Source organism: Gnatocerus cornutus, chromosome 5 (assembly GCF_029298725.1).
Source record: "Gnatocerus cornutus isolate USDA-ARS CGAHR chromosome 5, icGnaCorn1.1, whole genome shotgun sequence".
In the NCBI taxonomy this organism is placed as follows: domain Eukaryota; kingdom Metazoa; phylum Arthropoda; class Insecta; order Coleoptera; family Tenebrionidae; genus Gnatocerus; species Gnatocerus cornutus.
In genome coordinates this window covers 9,468,321-9,484,589 of record NC_142237.1, presented here as the reverse complement: position 1 = coordinate 9,484,589, position 16,269 = coordinate 9,468,321, and the positions used below count along the sequence as shown (strand labels likewise).

The following is a 16,269-nucleotide window of genomic DNA, read 5'->3' as shown; positions in this document are numbered from 1 at the left end:
TATTGTGAAGCCCCGAAAATTTTGATTCAAATTTCTAGTGACATTCGAAGTGTTATTGGTATACCTACACTAGTGTCAAATTTGTTGACATAACATGTCAAAATTCTAACCTCACTACTTCTAGAGACGCAAACAAAACAGATAAACACATATAAATCGAAGCAAAATGGGGGTCACAGTGCTCCAGCAGTTTCCCATCGAGAACCGAACGGGTCCTTCTACCATTGAGCTTCTCTCCAAACGCATTTCAGCTCTGGGGGCTATACAACAAGGGCAGTTTCTCGTCGACTGTGAAACTTACACGTCCACACCAGCTTTGGGGCACCAGCGGACTGTCCACGTCCTCCACAATTCCGAGCAACCAGCCACAGTCTTCTCAATTTTGGAAACTGGACAAAAAACCATTCCTTTAGCTACAGATGGTCTTTTTGACCTCTTAATGATGAAAATGTCAGGATTTTATACGTCGAAAAAACAGACGAAAGCCGAGTCGAAAGGGCCCCGTTATGAAATCGGCGATTTTTGTGTCAAGTTAGGAACTGTCACAGTTAGTCAGAATTTTAAGGGTATTTTAGTAGAAGTGGAATACAGGCCGTGTGTGGTCCCTGCAATGTGTTGGGAGTTAATGAGAGAGTTCTTGCAAGGATTCTTGGGGTCTTCTGTGCCTGCAACCCCACCGGCTTATTTACAAAACCGAATGCAAGAGTTGTACACCCCCATTGACACAATACACCAGTATTTGGAGCAATTTACGATATTCAGGAAGTCGCCAGGACTGAGGCCTTAATGGAGGAGTTTTCTCACAATTTATTTATTGCATTAATCAGTTTTTTACATGGAAACTTTAGTAAAGTAAATTTGAGGTTATGTCGTGTTCTGTCTTTGTCCCTTTCACGTGACCGGTATTTAACTTTCTCTCTTCATTACATAATTACAAGATTAGAAGGGAAAGTGTCCCATCATTATCGTGACGCCACGTAGGACAGGATGTCATAGTGAACTAGCAGTTTCTAAAATGATTATTATTATTTAGTAAACGTAACATGAGTCTGCGGTGTTAGTTCCTCAATTCCAAAAGTACAAAGATGAGTGAAGTTGAAAAAATTCGCGTAGGCTCCCGAAAAAGTGAGGTAAATAGGAGTTTTATAATCACGATTTTCTATTAATTAGTGTTTTTAGCTGGCCCTCATTCAAACACGACATGTCATTTCTTTGCTGAAAGAAATCCACCCTGAAAAAGAGTTTGAAATTGGTAGGAACCTTTGTGGGTGTTCTTGTTTTTATTAATTAATCTTTATAGTGACAATGAGTACTCTGGGGGATAAAGTTCTAGACATACCACTTCCAAAAATTGGAGAAAAATCTCTCTTTACTAAAGAACTAGAAGCAGCACTCAGCACAAGTTGTGTAGACTTTGTGGTTCACTCTCTAAAGGATCTCTCCACAATTCTCCCCCCTGGGATGGCCATAGGCGCAGTTCTCACAAGGTACTTTTGGTTCATATCGGTCTGTAGTTACATTCATGTTTTTTTAATGTAGAGAAGACCCCCGCGACGCTCTAGTTTTACAAAAGGACCATGACAAGCATTTATTGGAGACCCTGCCTGAGGGTAGTATCATTGGGACTTCGAGTTTACGAAGAGCCGCACAATTAGCTCGAAAATACCCCCATCTCAAAGTTGAGAACATCAGGGGCAACTTGAATACTAGATTGAAGAAATTGGATGAATTAGGGAAATATCAGGCGATTATTTTAGCTTCAGCTGGGCTGATTAGAATGGGGTGGAATAGCCGCATTACGAAGGTGAGGAAAAAAACCTGTTGCATGACATAACACCACTTTTTCCCACAAAAGAAAAACGTGTTATTAAATGTAGGAAACTTATAAGTTTTTGTAATGTGACATAATGTAATTAATTTTTGTTTTGCAGATTTTAGAATGCGAAGAGTTGCTGTATGCCGTCGGCCAAGGCGCTCTGGCAGTAGAGTGTCGAGAATCAGACGAAAAAACGATAAATCTACTGAAACCATTGTATGACGTACAAACTGCTTTGCGTGTGATTGCAGAACGCAGTTTCCTCAAAACATTAGGTGGGGGCTGTAGTGCCCCCGTAGCTGTAAGCACCGAGCTCACACGCCACAAAGGAAATACGTTCATTTTAAATTTAAAAGGAGCAGTCTGGTCTCTGGACGGCAAAGAAGAAATTATTGAAACTAGCAAATGTGAGCTAGAAATCAAAGACTTAAAGCGTTGCTCCACTTGTCCATACAATTATCAGAACGCTTCGTGTGTTAAGGATATTGAAAATTTGAAGAAATGTGATGTTTGTCCCAACAGTCCTGTTTTAAATCCTGCGAAACGACCGAAGTTAGATGACATCCCCGCAGAAGTTTTGAAAGATGATCCTCATGAACACTGTCCGGTTGCTTTACCCATTGGGGTGGATTTTATGGGAAAGTGTCCTTATTTGGAGGCGAATGTCGGGAAATGTCCGGCGAATGGGTCCATTGAGGGGGTTTCCGTGAAGCAGTGCCCGTTTTTCAATAAGAAAATTGAGAATATTGAAATTCAGTCTAGCGGGAGCAACAATTTCTGCGGGTTAGTTTCACACGACGACGCGCCACTGGTGTCGTTACAAGAGGCTCAAAGTTTGGGTGTAAAACTCGCACAAGACTTACTGAACAAGGGGGCCGGGGAAGTGATGGCAAAGGCCCAAGCTACCATTCACAACAGCGTTAGCACTAGTCTTCCAAGTTAATTTAAATATAATTTATTAATAAATGGTTGCGGAATAAGTGGTTTTAAATTACGCGCCATAGTGTGACGTCACTAGACATGCTGCGAGAAATCAATCATCAAGGTTCCTAAATTTTGCTCGTTACTATGGCTGCAACTTCACCCCCTTTTGGTTGCTAGGGACGCGCGACTGTGAACGACGTCACAAGAAAATTCTGTCAATTGTTGATTCCATTGTTGTTTGACAAAGTTCTTGTAGAAACATCAAAGTGTTAAGAATTGCTAAAAATTGAATCGGAATTTAAAGGAGCTTTTCGAAGACGTATTCGCGCCAGTTCAAAAGGCCTGCTTCTATTGGCTCAAAACTTTGTAGCAATTTTAGTAACCTTGAATAGAAATGTCAAATGCTTACCTGTCAAGTCTGAAGTGTTTCCAGAAGTGTAAAATCATGTTTTGTGCGATAAAAGATTAAAGGGCTAGTTTTTAACTTTGTGACAATGTTTGACGGTAAAAAGCTGTACCAGTCTTTGAGTTTTTTGGGCTCTTTGAGCGTGGCATTGACAATTCCATGGATCATCTTCAAAGTTTTTAAAGCCATTCATTTAAAAAGGGGTTACAATCAGTTGTTAACGAAGGTGGATACGATTCAGTGCTTACGTATAATTTATTTTGACCACATTCTAGGTTGTTGTGATCACAGGCGCTAGCTCAGGACTAGGTGAAGCCCTAGCGCACGAGTTCTATCGCCAAGGATGTCAGGTGGTTTTGTGTGCTCGTCGTCGCCAGGAATTAGATCGTGTGCGAACAGAGCTCCTCCAAACTCACCCTACTGTACCTACAATACCCCCCATTGTACACCCTCTAGATTTGAGCGACATAAATACCCTCCCAGCACATATAGAGAAGATTTTAGCCATAACTGGTAAAATTGACATACTTATAAACAATGGGGGTGTCTCTCACAGAGGTACTGTGATCTCAACTCAACCTGATGTAGACATTAAAATTATGCTAGTCAATTACTTTGGCAGTGTGGCCTTGACTAAAGGTAAACCAGTCATGTTAGATAATAATAGTCATGATATCTGATTTTTATAGCTGTGTTGCCAAGTATGATGAAGAGCAAAACAGGACATGTAGTTTTTGTTAGTTCCATCCAAGGACTGGTGGCTTTACCTGAGCGCTCAGCTTACTCTGCCTCCAAACACGCGTTACACGCTTTCAGTGATTGCCTCAGAGCTGAAGTTGCTTCACATAATATCTCAGTGACTGTAGTTAGTCCAGGATATGTTAAAACCGAGTTATCTCGCAATGCTCTGACAGGAACTGGGAGCAAACATGGCGAGATGGATGCAACAACGGAATCGGGATATCTGCCTGAATATGTGGCCGTAGAAATTGGTCGTGCTGTTGTACAGAAAAAGAAGGAAGTGGTTATTTCGACGCTCTTGCCGAAAGTTGCTGTGTTTTTACGAAAGTACTTACCCTCAGTGTACTTCTATGTAATGGCAAAACGGGCAAAGAAATCGTTTTCGTAAATAAATCTCAACTGTGTTTTTATTTAAACATCACATCTATTTACATTAACAAATCGTAATCCTGCAACACATCCGAATAAATATTCCTCTGGCCTTTGACAGGAAGACGGAACATATGAAAAACATATGGTGTTTGTACTAACACTCGATGTTTCACAATGGAATTAAGATCTACAAAATAATTTAACTAGACGCACACTTCTGGAACTAGAATGAGAATTTATTTCATAGTGCGATACAACCGGTAAACGCATAATGCCGCAGCGGTCAAAGTCACCGTCCAGTGAAGTACAATCTTCTTGGTGTTATCCTTCCGGACTAGAACGACGGGGGAAGCCGCCGTTAGAGCCCCCAGAATGGGCAACCGCGCCAACTTTCGCGGGTCGCGCTCCACTTGGTACTTGACGCAATGATCAAATTGCCAAGACACAGTATACAACGACGCACACAACGTTGAAAATATGCTGAACGGCATTTGAGGGACAAACCTATCCGGCCATAGAAACCCCGACAAAACGGAACCGATTCCGGAAATCACCGCTGATTTGTGTAAACAGGTGCCCACGCTGATCCAACGAGCCGTTTCATCCCCCAGTTGGCTCGGTTCTATCACAATGACGGTACAACAGGCGTCTAAAGCCTTCTCTAGCTCCATGGAGAAGCATTGCTGGGAGTATTCGCTGTCGTACACTTCTCGGATCACAGCTACGTTGGATGAATGTAAAGATCTACGATCAGTTAGATTTGGGTAGTTTGACGGGAAGCTGCTTACCTGTCGCCTCCTGCATCCATAATTCGGCCGGTTCAGAGAACTTCAAAATTAGAAACAGGAAGTGAGGTTATGTTGCATTATTTTAGAAGAGTTTCAGACTGCTTGGACTCGCACCGCGGCGGTGAGGGGCCCCTTTGGGAGTTTACACCGATTAATTACTTCAGGCGAATGCAATTACTTCAAACACAAAATTAGAGGAGTTACTAACTGGGTGAAACTGTGATTAAGGTTACGCGGTGCAATTATATCCTACAATCGGCAAATGGGCGAATTCGTGAAGATTTAATGTTTGACATTCATCTTTTTTGTTGACACTGGAATTTGGTTCTCAAAGAAGACTGTGGCATCAACGGAATTAAAATAAAGTGGGCACTTTTTATTGGAAATCATAAGATCGATACAGAGGTGGCTCTGATGTCGACAAATCGAAATTTGAAATATGGGGAATTTTAATTTTCCGATTTTGCCGTTATGACATAATGACAAATCGATTCTCACGATTTATTTAAATTCTGTTAATCGAATTTTTAGTGTTGTCATTGGTTTTATATTAGTTTATGGACTTAACACACTTTTTGAAAGAAGAACACTGTAAACCCTCACCAACTTTACTAACCATTTGTCAAAAATTAAAACTAAACTTGGTATTAATTTGTTTATTAAACAGAAAGCAGGGAGTTATGTGTTTATATAACAAAAAACCATGAAAGAATATTTGCAATTTAATTTAAATTAATGTGTGAATTAAAAAATAGAATAAAAAAAGTTTTTAATTCCGAATAGTTTATGTAGGTATCATTTGTAGTGGCGGCGCCACAGTCGCGTTTTGGTGATGTCAAAAGTTGTCCGTCCGCATTTTAATCAGTTCGAGTGGAGCGTTTGAGTAGTGTGTACGCAATCGTAGGTGTAATATTGAGAGAATTTCGTTCCAATTTAAAGTGCTAGTGTTTAGTGTGGAGATGTATCGTTCCTGGCCTTTAGACACGTCTCCTATGAGCGCCGAGGACGGTTGACATGTGCCTTTTTCAGTGATCATGTCTCAGTGTAAAAAGTTCGCGCCCAACATCTTCCACAAGACCAAGTGCTCCAACTGCTTTCGGCAGAAAGAGGAGCATTCGGCCGAAGCCCTGGAATGCAACCGGGTGAGTCCCGCTATGCGTACATTCCGATACGCACACTGCCTAAAAAATGAAATAATCACTTGTTGTTCGCCTCTGCTCGCGCTTTTTTCTTTATGACACGCTTTCCGACCGCTCATTAACGAAAGTGCCGCAAAAAGTGTGATTTTGGGGCTCCGCCCTGGGCCGCAATTAACTCAATGTACACTCGCCTCTGCATCATTTTTTTAATTGCGTCGTTAGGTGAGTTTTTCGGTTTAATTGGTTTTTAATGCCGGCCCCGGGAGAGGAATGTGGCCCTCGTGACCCCTACAGTACCTCGCCAGATACGGCCCAAAATTCGAACAATACGTAATTTAATTACATGTAATTCACTCATTGGGACACCCTCGAATGCGCGTTCCCACTCTTTGCGGTTTCGATAACAAATCTATCGTTAAATCTTTACTTTTGCAATGGAACATAAACTACACAAATTGTTTTCAACGGTAAAAATACATGAACTTCGTTTATTGCATTACGAAATCGCAATGCATTTTTGCTGTGTAGGAAGTTCTAAATAGATTTTCCAAATATAAAACCACCTGCTGAACGCAGTCCTTCTGTGGAGACCGAAATTGGCGCCATATGGCATTTTCAGTATTTTTAGTGCCTACACGTTCAAATCTAGAATTAATGTTTAAGAAAAAAGCGGTTAATAATAAGAAATTGCACAACCAAATCGTTGACCAAATATAGTAGAGGCGGCCTTTCGAAAACGACTATAATTAAGTAACAACTGTACTAAAACGATAAGGCTGGAAATAATTATTTAGATTGAGGAAATTACAGCGGATTTATGGCAAACTCGTTGAATTATTTCTCGATTTGGTTGTCAGTCTTCGGAGAAAGTGAAATGTGGTGTCAAAGATGCGTAACACGAAACGAATTGCGACGGAAATGACGAAAAAAGCTCAAAATCGCTTTTTTGTTTTACGATTATCTCACTGTTTATTTTTTGCTACCATTGTTTTTTCTTTCAATGAGGTCTTTGGAGCAGGTGTTGGCCAATAAAAATTCCAACGAGCCAACAACATAAAAAGTAATCGCGCCATTCCGAATTTTTCGAAATGCAAATTGTTATTTAAGACCATCATATACAATGTAAAAGATTCTTAGAGGAGCTTGATTTATGTGCGAAAATGCTTCCAACAGGAGAAAATTGCATTGAGGCGAATACCATCCATTTGCTTTTGATTTTGTGTACGGACCATGAAAAATTATTAGTTTATTAGACTTGTAATGGTGTGGTTTCATCTGGATCTGGTTTCTCAACAAAGCCAGAATCTAATGGAAAGAAAAATTAACGAAACGGCAAAGTTGTTGAATTTCCAAAAGTAAACTCAATCTTCTAAGCTGGTTCTAAAAGTTTTAGTTTCTGCCAGTTTAGAAATCATTGTTGGCTTGCTGTATAAAATCTTGTTCGTCCAGGATTTGTTTGTGTAAAAGCACTCAACAAACCCAAGATCCTCCAACAGCTGCTGCAGACAAAAATCAACGAAACTGCGAAGATGCACACATCTAAAATAGCCTGTTGCAAATTCCACGGAGGTTATTGATGTGCATATAATGAAGGCTACACATATCTTTTTCGGAGAAATGATCGTAAAAATCCTTGATGGTTGGCCCATGTTGTGGCACAGAAACCGCAAATAGAACGGTTCTTAGAGGTCAATTTCTTGTACAAATAGGTACAACCTGTACACACAAGACCTATCTTCAACTTTTGACGTGGTGCGGTCCCTCTGATAATGAAACAACTCTTCACACTTCCGTAATTTGCATCATCGACGATGGCCGAACGCACATGAATAGCCGACGTTTTTGCGCAAATCCAGTGTGAAATTAAAACGTAGGAAAAAGGGAGGGTGGTTATCCGTCACTAAAACGGTGACGGTGCATCTTCAGGATTGTTTGATCAGAAATCAAAAAAAGGGAACGAAGGGTGCCCAGTTTTGCACAGCTTACGTCAATTGAGTAAACGCTCCCAAAATCGATAGGGTCGTAAATGTTTACGAGTGTCGTAAAACTTTACAAGATTGATAAAATCGCAGCAAATTAAAATTTGTTTGTACCATATTTTCCTTCAAAATGGAAGGTTGTGTAGACGGGCGTTGATTAACATGACGCTGAAAACGAAACAGCCAAAGGAAGATCATCAAAAGGATAATTGCAGTTCGTGGAATAGGTCTTTTCGTAAACCTTGCGAAAGTTTTTTCGCAATAAGTCGTGACGGTTTATCTTCATTGTAATGAAGAAGATTTATACACGTGTTGTGTAACCCGTGCAAATATTTGTGACCGGTTGGAAGAGAGGTGCGTAAGAAGGAAAGAATCTTGGTGGTTTTGTAAAACCATGGGCGCACAGTTAATGAATTTCCGCTATTAATTGAACGTTATGTAACGAAAATGAGAGTCGTTGTTGTAATTAGGAATTCAAAGGTCGTACAATTTCCGTTTCTACTGCATTTGTTTGGACATTTTTTATAATGACTCTTCCGTGTTAACAAGAAAAGTTTACATTTAGTACCTGTAAAAAATACAATAATGAGACGGCATAGTGAGCCGGTTTAACGAACAACGTGGGACGAACGGCGGTAACGCATAATTAAATAAATTGGACAAATGTGTATCGAAATATAATCTAAAAGCAGTTAGTTGACATTGATAAGCCAGCATTTAAGTTCTTGTTGTCATAACAATTATCATGCTTACTTAATCTTCAGTTTATTTATGATCTGTTTCATTTTACTCTAATTTTACGCCAATTAAACATAAAGTAATTTGAGGTTGGATCGGTGTCATCGAATATGTGGGACAGATAAAAAGAAAGAAAAATGATAATTTTTATACAGATTTATGCCCGCTAGAATCTGATTTTGACAGTTTTGCAGCTTCTGTTTGTTGACACTGCTGTTTTTAAGTTGCTTCCGAAGTTGAAAATTATGATGAACTAGTCTGGAACTTGCCGCAAAGGCTCTTTATAAACAGCTAATTTTCTCACATTATACGTGATTATGCTAGATCAATTTTATCAGATGCGTTGTTTTTTATTTTTCAGTTACGGTGTTTAGATTCTTCCAGGCAAATTTTACCGTTTGGAGCGATCTGACTAATGAAAAAAATAAGTCTAAATGACGAGGTTCAGGTTTGCCGGACGTTACATCAACTATTTTGCAAATAATTAGATAATTGCCGCACGAGCATGCATTGCATTTAGATTCTTCTTTTTTTTCATGTCTCTACTTATTAATCATAATATGATTTGGTTCCTTACACAAAGATGGTGTTCAAAAGTGACGTAAAATATTCTGCTTTTGGACGCCGACCTTTCCTCGCCCAAAATATGTGAAGAAAAAAATTGGATAAAAACGTGCCGACTGGTGGTACCGTACCTACTCGCCACCCAACAACACTCCTCGTCGATGATTTAGCAATTCAACACAACAAAGGCGAAAATCGCACATGTTTATTAAATGCATGATCCTTCCAGCCTTCGTACATAATGTTTATTCAAACGTGCTCGTCCAGGACAGGCGTGTGTGTGAGCGGACGCTCCCATCAAGGCCTACCGCGAAACCTTAGAAGCGTAGGTAATAAAATAATGCCCATCGATAATGTACCGGACGAAAGCGATCACTTCCGTCGCCCAAAATTGGATATTGCCACTAAAATAAGCGTCCCCAAGCGTAGGATGATGGAAAGACGTGTGGGCTACATGATCAAGTTTCCTCGTTACAATAGTCAATCATTTTATGTCAAGGTTGGGTGTTTTTTTCCCTCCATCGGTTCTTTTTCCTTCTCCATCTCAAAGAAATCCCACGAGAGGTAATTACACACGGCGATGGTTGGTGGCCTGCACACACACACGACGATAGAAAAAGGTCGTTCGGAAAAAAAAACGGACGGGTAATCAATCACAGTGCGCGTGGTGGGCCTCTGTACCACAAGGTTACGTTTGGAACCCTCTTCTAATCATCAGGATTAAGATAAATCTGCAATTAGTCAGGAATTAGTTGCGACAATTACTGTGACCAAGGTGAGCATTGCATCATGGTGGTATTCATCATCCACGTTGGTGGTTCCAAAGAAAATGAAACGAAGAAAGGGTTCGTTTCTTAATAAGTTAATAAGAAAAATGAAGCATGTTCTAAGTTCGACGTATCGAAGTGGGCAAGGCTGAATACATTGAAATAAATCAGGGTGTACGAAGTCAAGGGAGTGTCCTGTCAACGCCGTTGTTGATGTTCGTTTTCATGGTCGCTGTATGGAAAAATTGGGTTAATGCACGACTGTATGTTAATGACGTTTCGGATACTTGCCCCGTCATGGTTCCATTCAGCTTACATTTTTTGCGTTCGATGAGACAAACTTAGGTGGCATCTATAGTGATTTCTAGTTTCCACTAGCCACGAACCATATGGCGACCATTCATTCTTCTGGTCATCTTCGGCTTGAGAAGATAGTTCGTTGACCATTGCGTAAACGAGAGTTTACGGTGTTGTCTGTCCATCAGAGTTTGCACGCACACCACATTGCACTCTTGACAAAATGGAAAGTCAGAGGAGCGTGGTGTAAATTGTAATGAAATAGATAAGTATCTACACACTTGTACATTGCTGAAAGTGAAAATTGGGAGATTTCGGCGGCACTTGTAACCGAGCGGTCGACCTTTTTATTTCGCAACTACAAGTGTTTGGTTTATTGGTTGCGACAGGTACGACTAAATTCCGGATTGTTGCAGAAATTATTCCGGAGATTTGAGGTTATTCGGGGCCGCTTTCTAACAGGTGCACGAGAAAATACCGAAGTCGTAACTACATAGAAACATACACGTTATGCAAAATCTACACCAGTTGAAGCATAGGATTGATATCTCTGAAATACTACCGCATTGGCATGGTACTGAATTTGGTAAAAAAGTCACAAACAGGTTGACACCAAAGGTTCGAGTTGCATTTCACGTTCTTTCAAATAATAAAAACATGTTTTATTCCAACCAGTGTGATTTGTTCACAAGTGCAAGTACTGCCGTGGTGCCTTGGCTTTTTTCTCTTATGACCGTGGCAAATATGGACCCGTCGTGAAATTAGCCACTAGCCTCGGCGCCGCACAGCAGCCGACTGAAACGTGTTATAACCGACAATTAAGGCCGCGAAGTCTGGGCAAGTTTCAGCAAAAATTGTCGGTCGTCTCTTCGTGAGTCAGCGAATTCATACCATGTCGAAAAAAAAAACTTACCACCATATAAGCCAAGGACTGGACCCAACGCGAAATGTGAAAGAACCGGTGATCTTTCACACAAGTAATTGTTTCTGCATCAATGATTATTTGAGATAAGAAGAACTGATGAATCGCCCGAATTTCTCGAAAATGGACTTACCAACAGGTGTGCGCACGAATTTCTTTTCGGACCATTACTCCAGATCAAACACTTTGGTCTTTTGAGCTGGAAGATGTATCGTTTTAGTGCCTGTAGTGGATAATATCTGGCATTAACATAATGGTAACGGTGCCCGACATATCTTATACGTTTCGGTAACATTTCCATGGAGGAACGCTGGGTATATTATCTAACTGTTTTTGATTTAACGACAGGGCGTCGCTTTGGAAATGACGGTCATTACGATGTAACAGCCGTTGGAATTTTATAATTCCACGCGGACGTTGTGGCGCTACTAGAATAATCGCCCGTGATGAAGTACCAAGAAGAATAGTTGGGAAATAACACTGTCATTTGCATTTTGGAATAGTTTAACAGTAAACAATGCAATAAAATTATTGTTTTCCAAAGAAAGTCTCCATGTATTGTTCCAAACTGGCATAATAAAAGATGTAGGTGAAGAGAAAGCCATGATTCAGGTCGTTTTGACAATTGTACAATTCTACATTTTGATCAAATTTTTTTCCTCATCTCCGAGACGGTCTTGAGAACCGCTTCCATAAATGGTCGTTTCACCATGACTACTTGGTTCGCGACAATCATCCAGAGTGATCCTAGACCATATGGTCGTACGTCCAATATCGAATTTTTGATGGGCAACCCCTGAAACCATCTGAAGCGTTTCGGATTACCACCACGTGATAAAAACTCGGCTTTGATTAATACATCCCAACAATACCGACTGAAATTTGATATTCATGATGTCGACGCTCGCCGGAAACGCATTGTGGATTTGTCGCATGTATAAATAGCCTCCTGCGGGCGACGAGGTGCAGGAATGCATTAGGAGTTTGCTGGGTACAAAACGGAAAATTTTCAGATGCGCAAAATATAATTTATATTGATAACAATAAGGCAAACTACGAGTACCATTCTAGGCTTAGGGTAGGATTTAAATCATTCGTGGCGTGGACAACGGAGACAGATTAGTATCATAAATTGCAAATTTAAACCAATTTGAATGTAATAAATAACCATTGTTTTATTCAATAGTCAGTTTAAATGTCGAAACCTTTTCGTCACTTCTATACGAAATGGGTACGACCCTGGATGAAATAGAAATGAATGGAAGCGTGTCGACTTCGAGCACGAAATACTCTTGTCATTGTATCAGAGATCTTCTCATATCAGCAATAAACTTTTATTACTTGATATAACTTTTCGTTTGTTTATACACGCTCTTGGTCCAGTGGAAACGTTGAATAGAAGAGATTCACCTCCAAACTTTGTTTACAAGTGTCGTCTCGTTTATCTTTTTTTTTATCTCACAAGTGCGTCAGATTAAAAGCTAATATTTTTCTCGTTATATTTCTCGAACAGGTTGATCAACATTCTGCGTACTTTATACTGGATGATTAAAATTTTCCAATGAATTTAATTTCCGCGGAAGATAAAGGCATTTTAGCGATTGATCACCGCATATTTTGATGATGACGAAAAAATGCTTCCTGAAGTCGGAGAAACCGCGAAATCGCTCTTCTTCGAATTACCACAGCGCTAGAATAATGACGCTACGGTCCCGATTTGGCGCCGTTTTCTCGGAATACTTTCCACGTTTCCAGTCGAACGTCACCCTACAATGGTACTAATAGGCTTTCTTCGACGCTTGTCGCCATTAAATAAGCGAATAATGAAGCTTTTTCTCTACAATAATCATTACCTTTCTTGTTTCTACGGGACGGTAAAAAATTCATTAAGTTGAGTTTGAACTTTTGACGCCAGGAGTGTCATTGCCGGCCATCGCAGTATGACCTTTGCATGGTGAATTAAAAGGCAACCACAAGATAATTTAATTTTTGGGAATAGCCAACAAACAGTTAATTAAATGAAAACATTCGTGGGTCCTTGAAGTTGTCAATTTATTATCATTATACATATTAAATTATAGCTATAAATTTGATTCGGTTGTGTTAGAAGGATGTTGATGTAATAATCGTCATAACGGCATAAAATTTTGGAGCACGATTTCGCATAACTCCGTTTTTCCGGGTTTTTGAAATTCGTGGCCCCGTTATATGTCGGCGCCCCCCCGTTGGGCACCAAATCGTCTGTCGTGTGATTTGTGGTACTTCTCGCAGCGTCCGGGTGCCAAAATCGTTAACTGATCCAAATTTCTGTTGCAGGCGAGCCGTTCGATTGCCCGGAGCGGTTACCTGTTTGTCGCTCCGGACTGGGACTTCTCCGTGCCTCTCAACAGGACCAAGGTAAGCACGCATTCTCTTCCATCTCTTGTTTGATCAAGGCTGTAGTGATTTCTTCGAAGACTTTCGGCAAAAGTTGAGTTTCAAGGTTGTGCGTTCAACCCGGCATTTAGGGTGTAGTGGACTCGTAACGAGCTAATTGGGATGTTGTAGTTATGCCCACGCCGTGGGAAATAAATTTAATTAGACAGAAAGATTTTTTTTTTATATTTTTCAATCAATATTAGTTAACAACAAAGGATGTATTTTTTTATAATGGCCCCGCTAATTGCCGACGTGTCCTTTTTCGGTACGTCGGTAGCTTACTGCGCGATGATTTATCGCGTGTAATAATAGGTTTTGTTTATCGCTGGATATGAATTTATTATGGATGATTTGGTCGCAAAATTCGGAGATTTTTTGGAGATAAACTTTTGGATAATTAGTACCGTTAGGTAATTCTGTGGTGATAAATTTTAGTAATTTATAACAAGGTCGACGCACCAAAAACTCTCACTTCTGCGAAAAGTTTTCTTTGTCTGTATCCCGCCTATACGTTGGTGTTTGCGTGGGCCGAGCTTAGGACCTTTTATCTTTATTTTCACACATTTATCGGACATGATCTGAATATCTAAACTCGTCTTCTCTACATGGTATGATGGAAGTTTTCACAAATTAGATTAGACATTTTTTTAGCCGAATATCACAAGGTCAAGGTTCGTTCGAACTGTCTGAAGAGTTCGTCTTGATGGAATTTCAGAGGCGCTTCGCCGAATTTTTGTTTGAAAGTGATCTGTTTATCATCTCACAGTTCTGACGTGCGTTTGTAACCTCATAGTATGGAATTCCTGCAAGCTGTGAAGGTTACTTGTAATTTAATATGTAACTTTCAACTTCAATAAATTCGACCTTTTATAAATTTGGATTTTGTTGTTTACAGCAAAAGCCCACCCAAACACGTGTTACTGTGCCAAAAACAGCAAAATAGTATTCATGAGCTTGTTCCTAATACCCACAACACAAATCGAAGAAGAAAATTCCATTTTGTTCGTGTCATAACCTTGCATTCACCTGACTTAAACCTAGTCGAATAATTATAGTCCCATCACGATTTCAGTTGTCCCAACACCAAATTGTTTGACTCATTTCCTATATGATGTCCATTCTTTTTGTTTTGGTTAATTCATCTTCATCAGAGCAGATCCGTTTCCCCCGTTCCCGCATCCGTCGTATTTTCCGCCGATTTTAACTAAAATGTTCAAATCGTTTTAAAGAATGACCGGTATCATTGCCGTTGTGCTCAAACATTCTGTAATTACGTATAAGAAAAAAAGGAACCTTGAAACACAATTACACACAATCTTGCCGACATTTTTCTGTTTGTTCATGTAAAAACTATAAAACTACATCGTAAACATTGAAACAATTGTTTTTGGTTGTGTAAATCGATAAGTTTCCAGCAGAATTTTTCTTAACAATGGAGTTTATTTAATGATTAAAGGAAGGTTTGATTTTATGTTGAGATGAAAGTAGAACGCGTTTTTTTCCGAAGCCATGAGACAGTTTTAGAAATGCTAAAATTCTTTTTTGAATGACATTTATATCATATCATTCGTTTTATCCTATCGCTTTTAATACTTAATTACTTGTATATTATTTTACATCTTGTATTAATAACTCAGACGATAACATCATGTTTTGATAGACAATATTGTTTTGAAATGTCATTCATTAGTTAATACATATTTCAAAATTACCAACAACTCATTATAAGAACGAGACAGGTTATCATTGAATTATGTTTATTTGATAACTTTGTGTCTTCCGTCTGTCAATTTGACAGTTAATAAACAGAATTTGGGCGACAAAAAATATCCATTTTTGGATGGGTACTATTCTTAATTAAATCCTTCAGACTCTACGTATTTTTCAACCGGTTTCACCTTTTTTTCTTCATCTTTCACATTTCGCAATTTGCCTCATCAATCATCAATGGTACATAAAGGTAGAAGAGAAGATACTCCCTCGAGGGGCGCTGTCTTGCGCAACACCATAGTAGGTACTTACACAACTACTGCTTCCTTCACACGGGTCCATTACACTATTTTATATCGCCAATTAATTAAATGGGAACGTTCCACATTGTTCTCGTGATCCAGTTTTCGCGTCACACAATATGATATAATAACAGAAAAAATCGTCCGGATGTTGGCAATCAGAATATAATTTTTGCTAGTTAGGTTCGGTAATTGTAAAAGACAGGTTGTTGCAGTTGAGCAAGAACACGATGGCATTCGTGTGACCCCGACTATATCTATGCGTTACGTAACGGAGATGCTCCTTCGACTATTATGATTTTTATAGAAGAGTACAATCACCGAAGGAAAGTGGATGGTCGATGATGTACCTACTTGTTTGCAAGATTGTCGGCGAACTTTTTCAA

At 39.6% G+C, this 16,269-nt stretch overlaps 5 protein-coding genes across 6 annotated transcripts in view; 4 read left to right on the top strand and 1 right to left on the bottom strand.

The window, feature by feature from the left end:
- Window positions 1-44: 44 nt before the first annotated feature.
- MED20 (Mediator complex subunit 20) lies at window positions 45-867 on the top strand. Its single transcript, XM_088035970.1, has one exon. It carries the CDS (start codon window positions 167-169, stop codon window positions 785-787), a length of 621 nt encoding a protein of 206 aa, XP_087892096.1. The 5' UTR covers window positions 45-166; the 3' UTR covers window positions 788-867.
- A 67-nt stretch (window positions 868-934) lies between these two features.
- Window positions 935-2,796, top strand: Hmbs (porphobilinogen deaminase-like protein l(3)02640). Of its 2 annotated transcripts, none has more exons than XM_088035961.1 (5): window positions 935-1,125; window positions 1,180-1,252; window positions 1,301-1,487; window positions 1,540-1,804; window positions 1,932-2,796. In XM_088035961.1, exons 3-5 carry the CDS (start codon window positions 1,306-1,308, stop codon window positions 2,757-2,759), a joined length of 1,275 nt encoding a protein of 424 aa, XP_087892087.1. In that variant the 5' UTR covers window positions 935-1,125; window positions 1,180-1,252; window positions 1,301-1,305; the 3' UTR covers window positions 2,760-2,796. The 2 variants fall into 2 exon arrangements, with proteins under 2 accessions (XP_087892087.1, XP_087892086.1); XM_088035960.1 differs by having other exon boundaries at window positions 935-1,130.
- A 110-nt stretch (window positions 2,797-2,906) lies between these two features.
- LOC148174231 (dehydrogenase/reductase SDR family protein 7-like) lies at window positions 2,907-4,280 on the top strand. Its single transcript, XM_088035969.1, has 3 exons — window positions 2,907-3,372; window positions 3,422-3,785; window positions 3,836-4,280. Exons 1-3 carry the CDS (start codon window positions 3,235-3,237, stop codon window positions 4,273-4,275), a joined length of 942 nt encoding a protein of 313 aa, XP_087892095.1. The 5' UTR covers window positions 2,907-3,234; the 3' UTR covers window positions 4,276-4,280.
- Pmi (Transmembrane protein Pmi) lies at window positions 4,277-5,460 on the bottom strand. Its single transcript, XM_088035972.1, has 2 exons — window positions 5,048-5,460; window positions 4,277-5,003 (listed from the first exon to the last, which is right to left on the bottom strand). Exons 1-2 carry the CDS (start codon window positions 5,065-5,067, stop codon window positions 4,496-4,498), a joined length of 528 nt encoding a protein of 175 aa, XP_087892098.1. The 5' UTR covers window positions 5,068-5,460; the 3' UTR covers window positions 4,277-4,495.
- A 443-nt stretch (window positions 5,461-5,903) lies between these two features.
- Window positions 5,904-16,269, top strand: part of osp (myosin phosphatase Rho interacting protein outspread) — a 29,987-nt gene continuing 19,621 nt past the window's right edge. Inside the window, exons 1-2 of the mRNA XM_088037876.1 lie at window positions 5,904-6,189; window positions 13,770-13,850. Coding sequence (XP_087894002.1) covers window positions 6,082-6,189; window positions 13,770-13,850 — 189 coding nt within the window. The 5' untranslated portion in view covers window positions 5,904-6,081. The remainder of the gene's footprint in view (window positions 6,190-13,769; window positions 13,851-16,269) is intronic.

Bases quoted from the DNA above. Each gene is read 5' to 3' on its own strand.
- MED20 (XM_088035970.1), top strand. From the start codon at position 167: ATGGGGGTCACAGTGCTCCAGCAGTTTCCCATCGAGAACCGAACGGGT.
- Hmbs (XM_088035960.1), top strand. From the start codon at position 1,086: ATGAGTGAAGTTGAAAAAATTCGCGTAGGCTCCCGAAAAAGTGAG. The intron at 1,131-1,179 runs GTAAATAGGAGT...TAGTGTTTTTAG, and splicing joins TAGGCTCCCGAAAAAGTGAG to CTGGCCCTCATTCAAACACG. The intron at 1,488-1,539 runs GTACTTTTGGTT...TTTTTAATGTAG, and splicing joins ATAGGCGCAGTTCTCACAAG to AGAAGACCCCCGCGACGCTC.
- LOC148174231 (XM_088035969.1), top strand. From the start codon at position 3,235: ATGTTTGACGGTAAAAAGCTGTACCAGTCTTTGAGTTTTTTGGGCTCT. The intron at 3,373-3,421 runs GTGGATACGATT...ACCACATTCTAG, and splicing joins ACAATCAGTTGTTAACGAAG to GTTGTTGTGATCACAGGCGC. The intron at 3,786-3,835 runs GTAAACCAGTCA...TGATTTTTATAG, and splicing joins CAGTGTGGCCTTGACTAAAG to CTGTGTTGCCAAGTATGATG.
- Pmi (XM_088035972.1), bottom strand. From the start codon at position 5,067: ATGGATGCAGGAGGCGACAG. The intron at 5,004-5,047 runs GTAAGCAGCTTC...AACTGATCGTAG, and splicing joins ATGGATGCAGGAGGCGACAG to ATCTTTACATTCATCCAACG.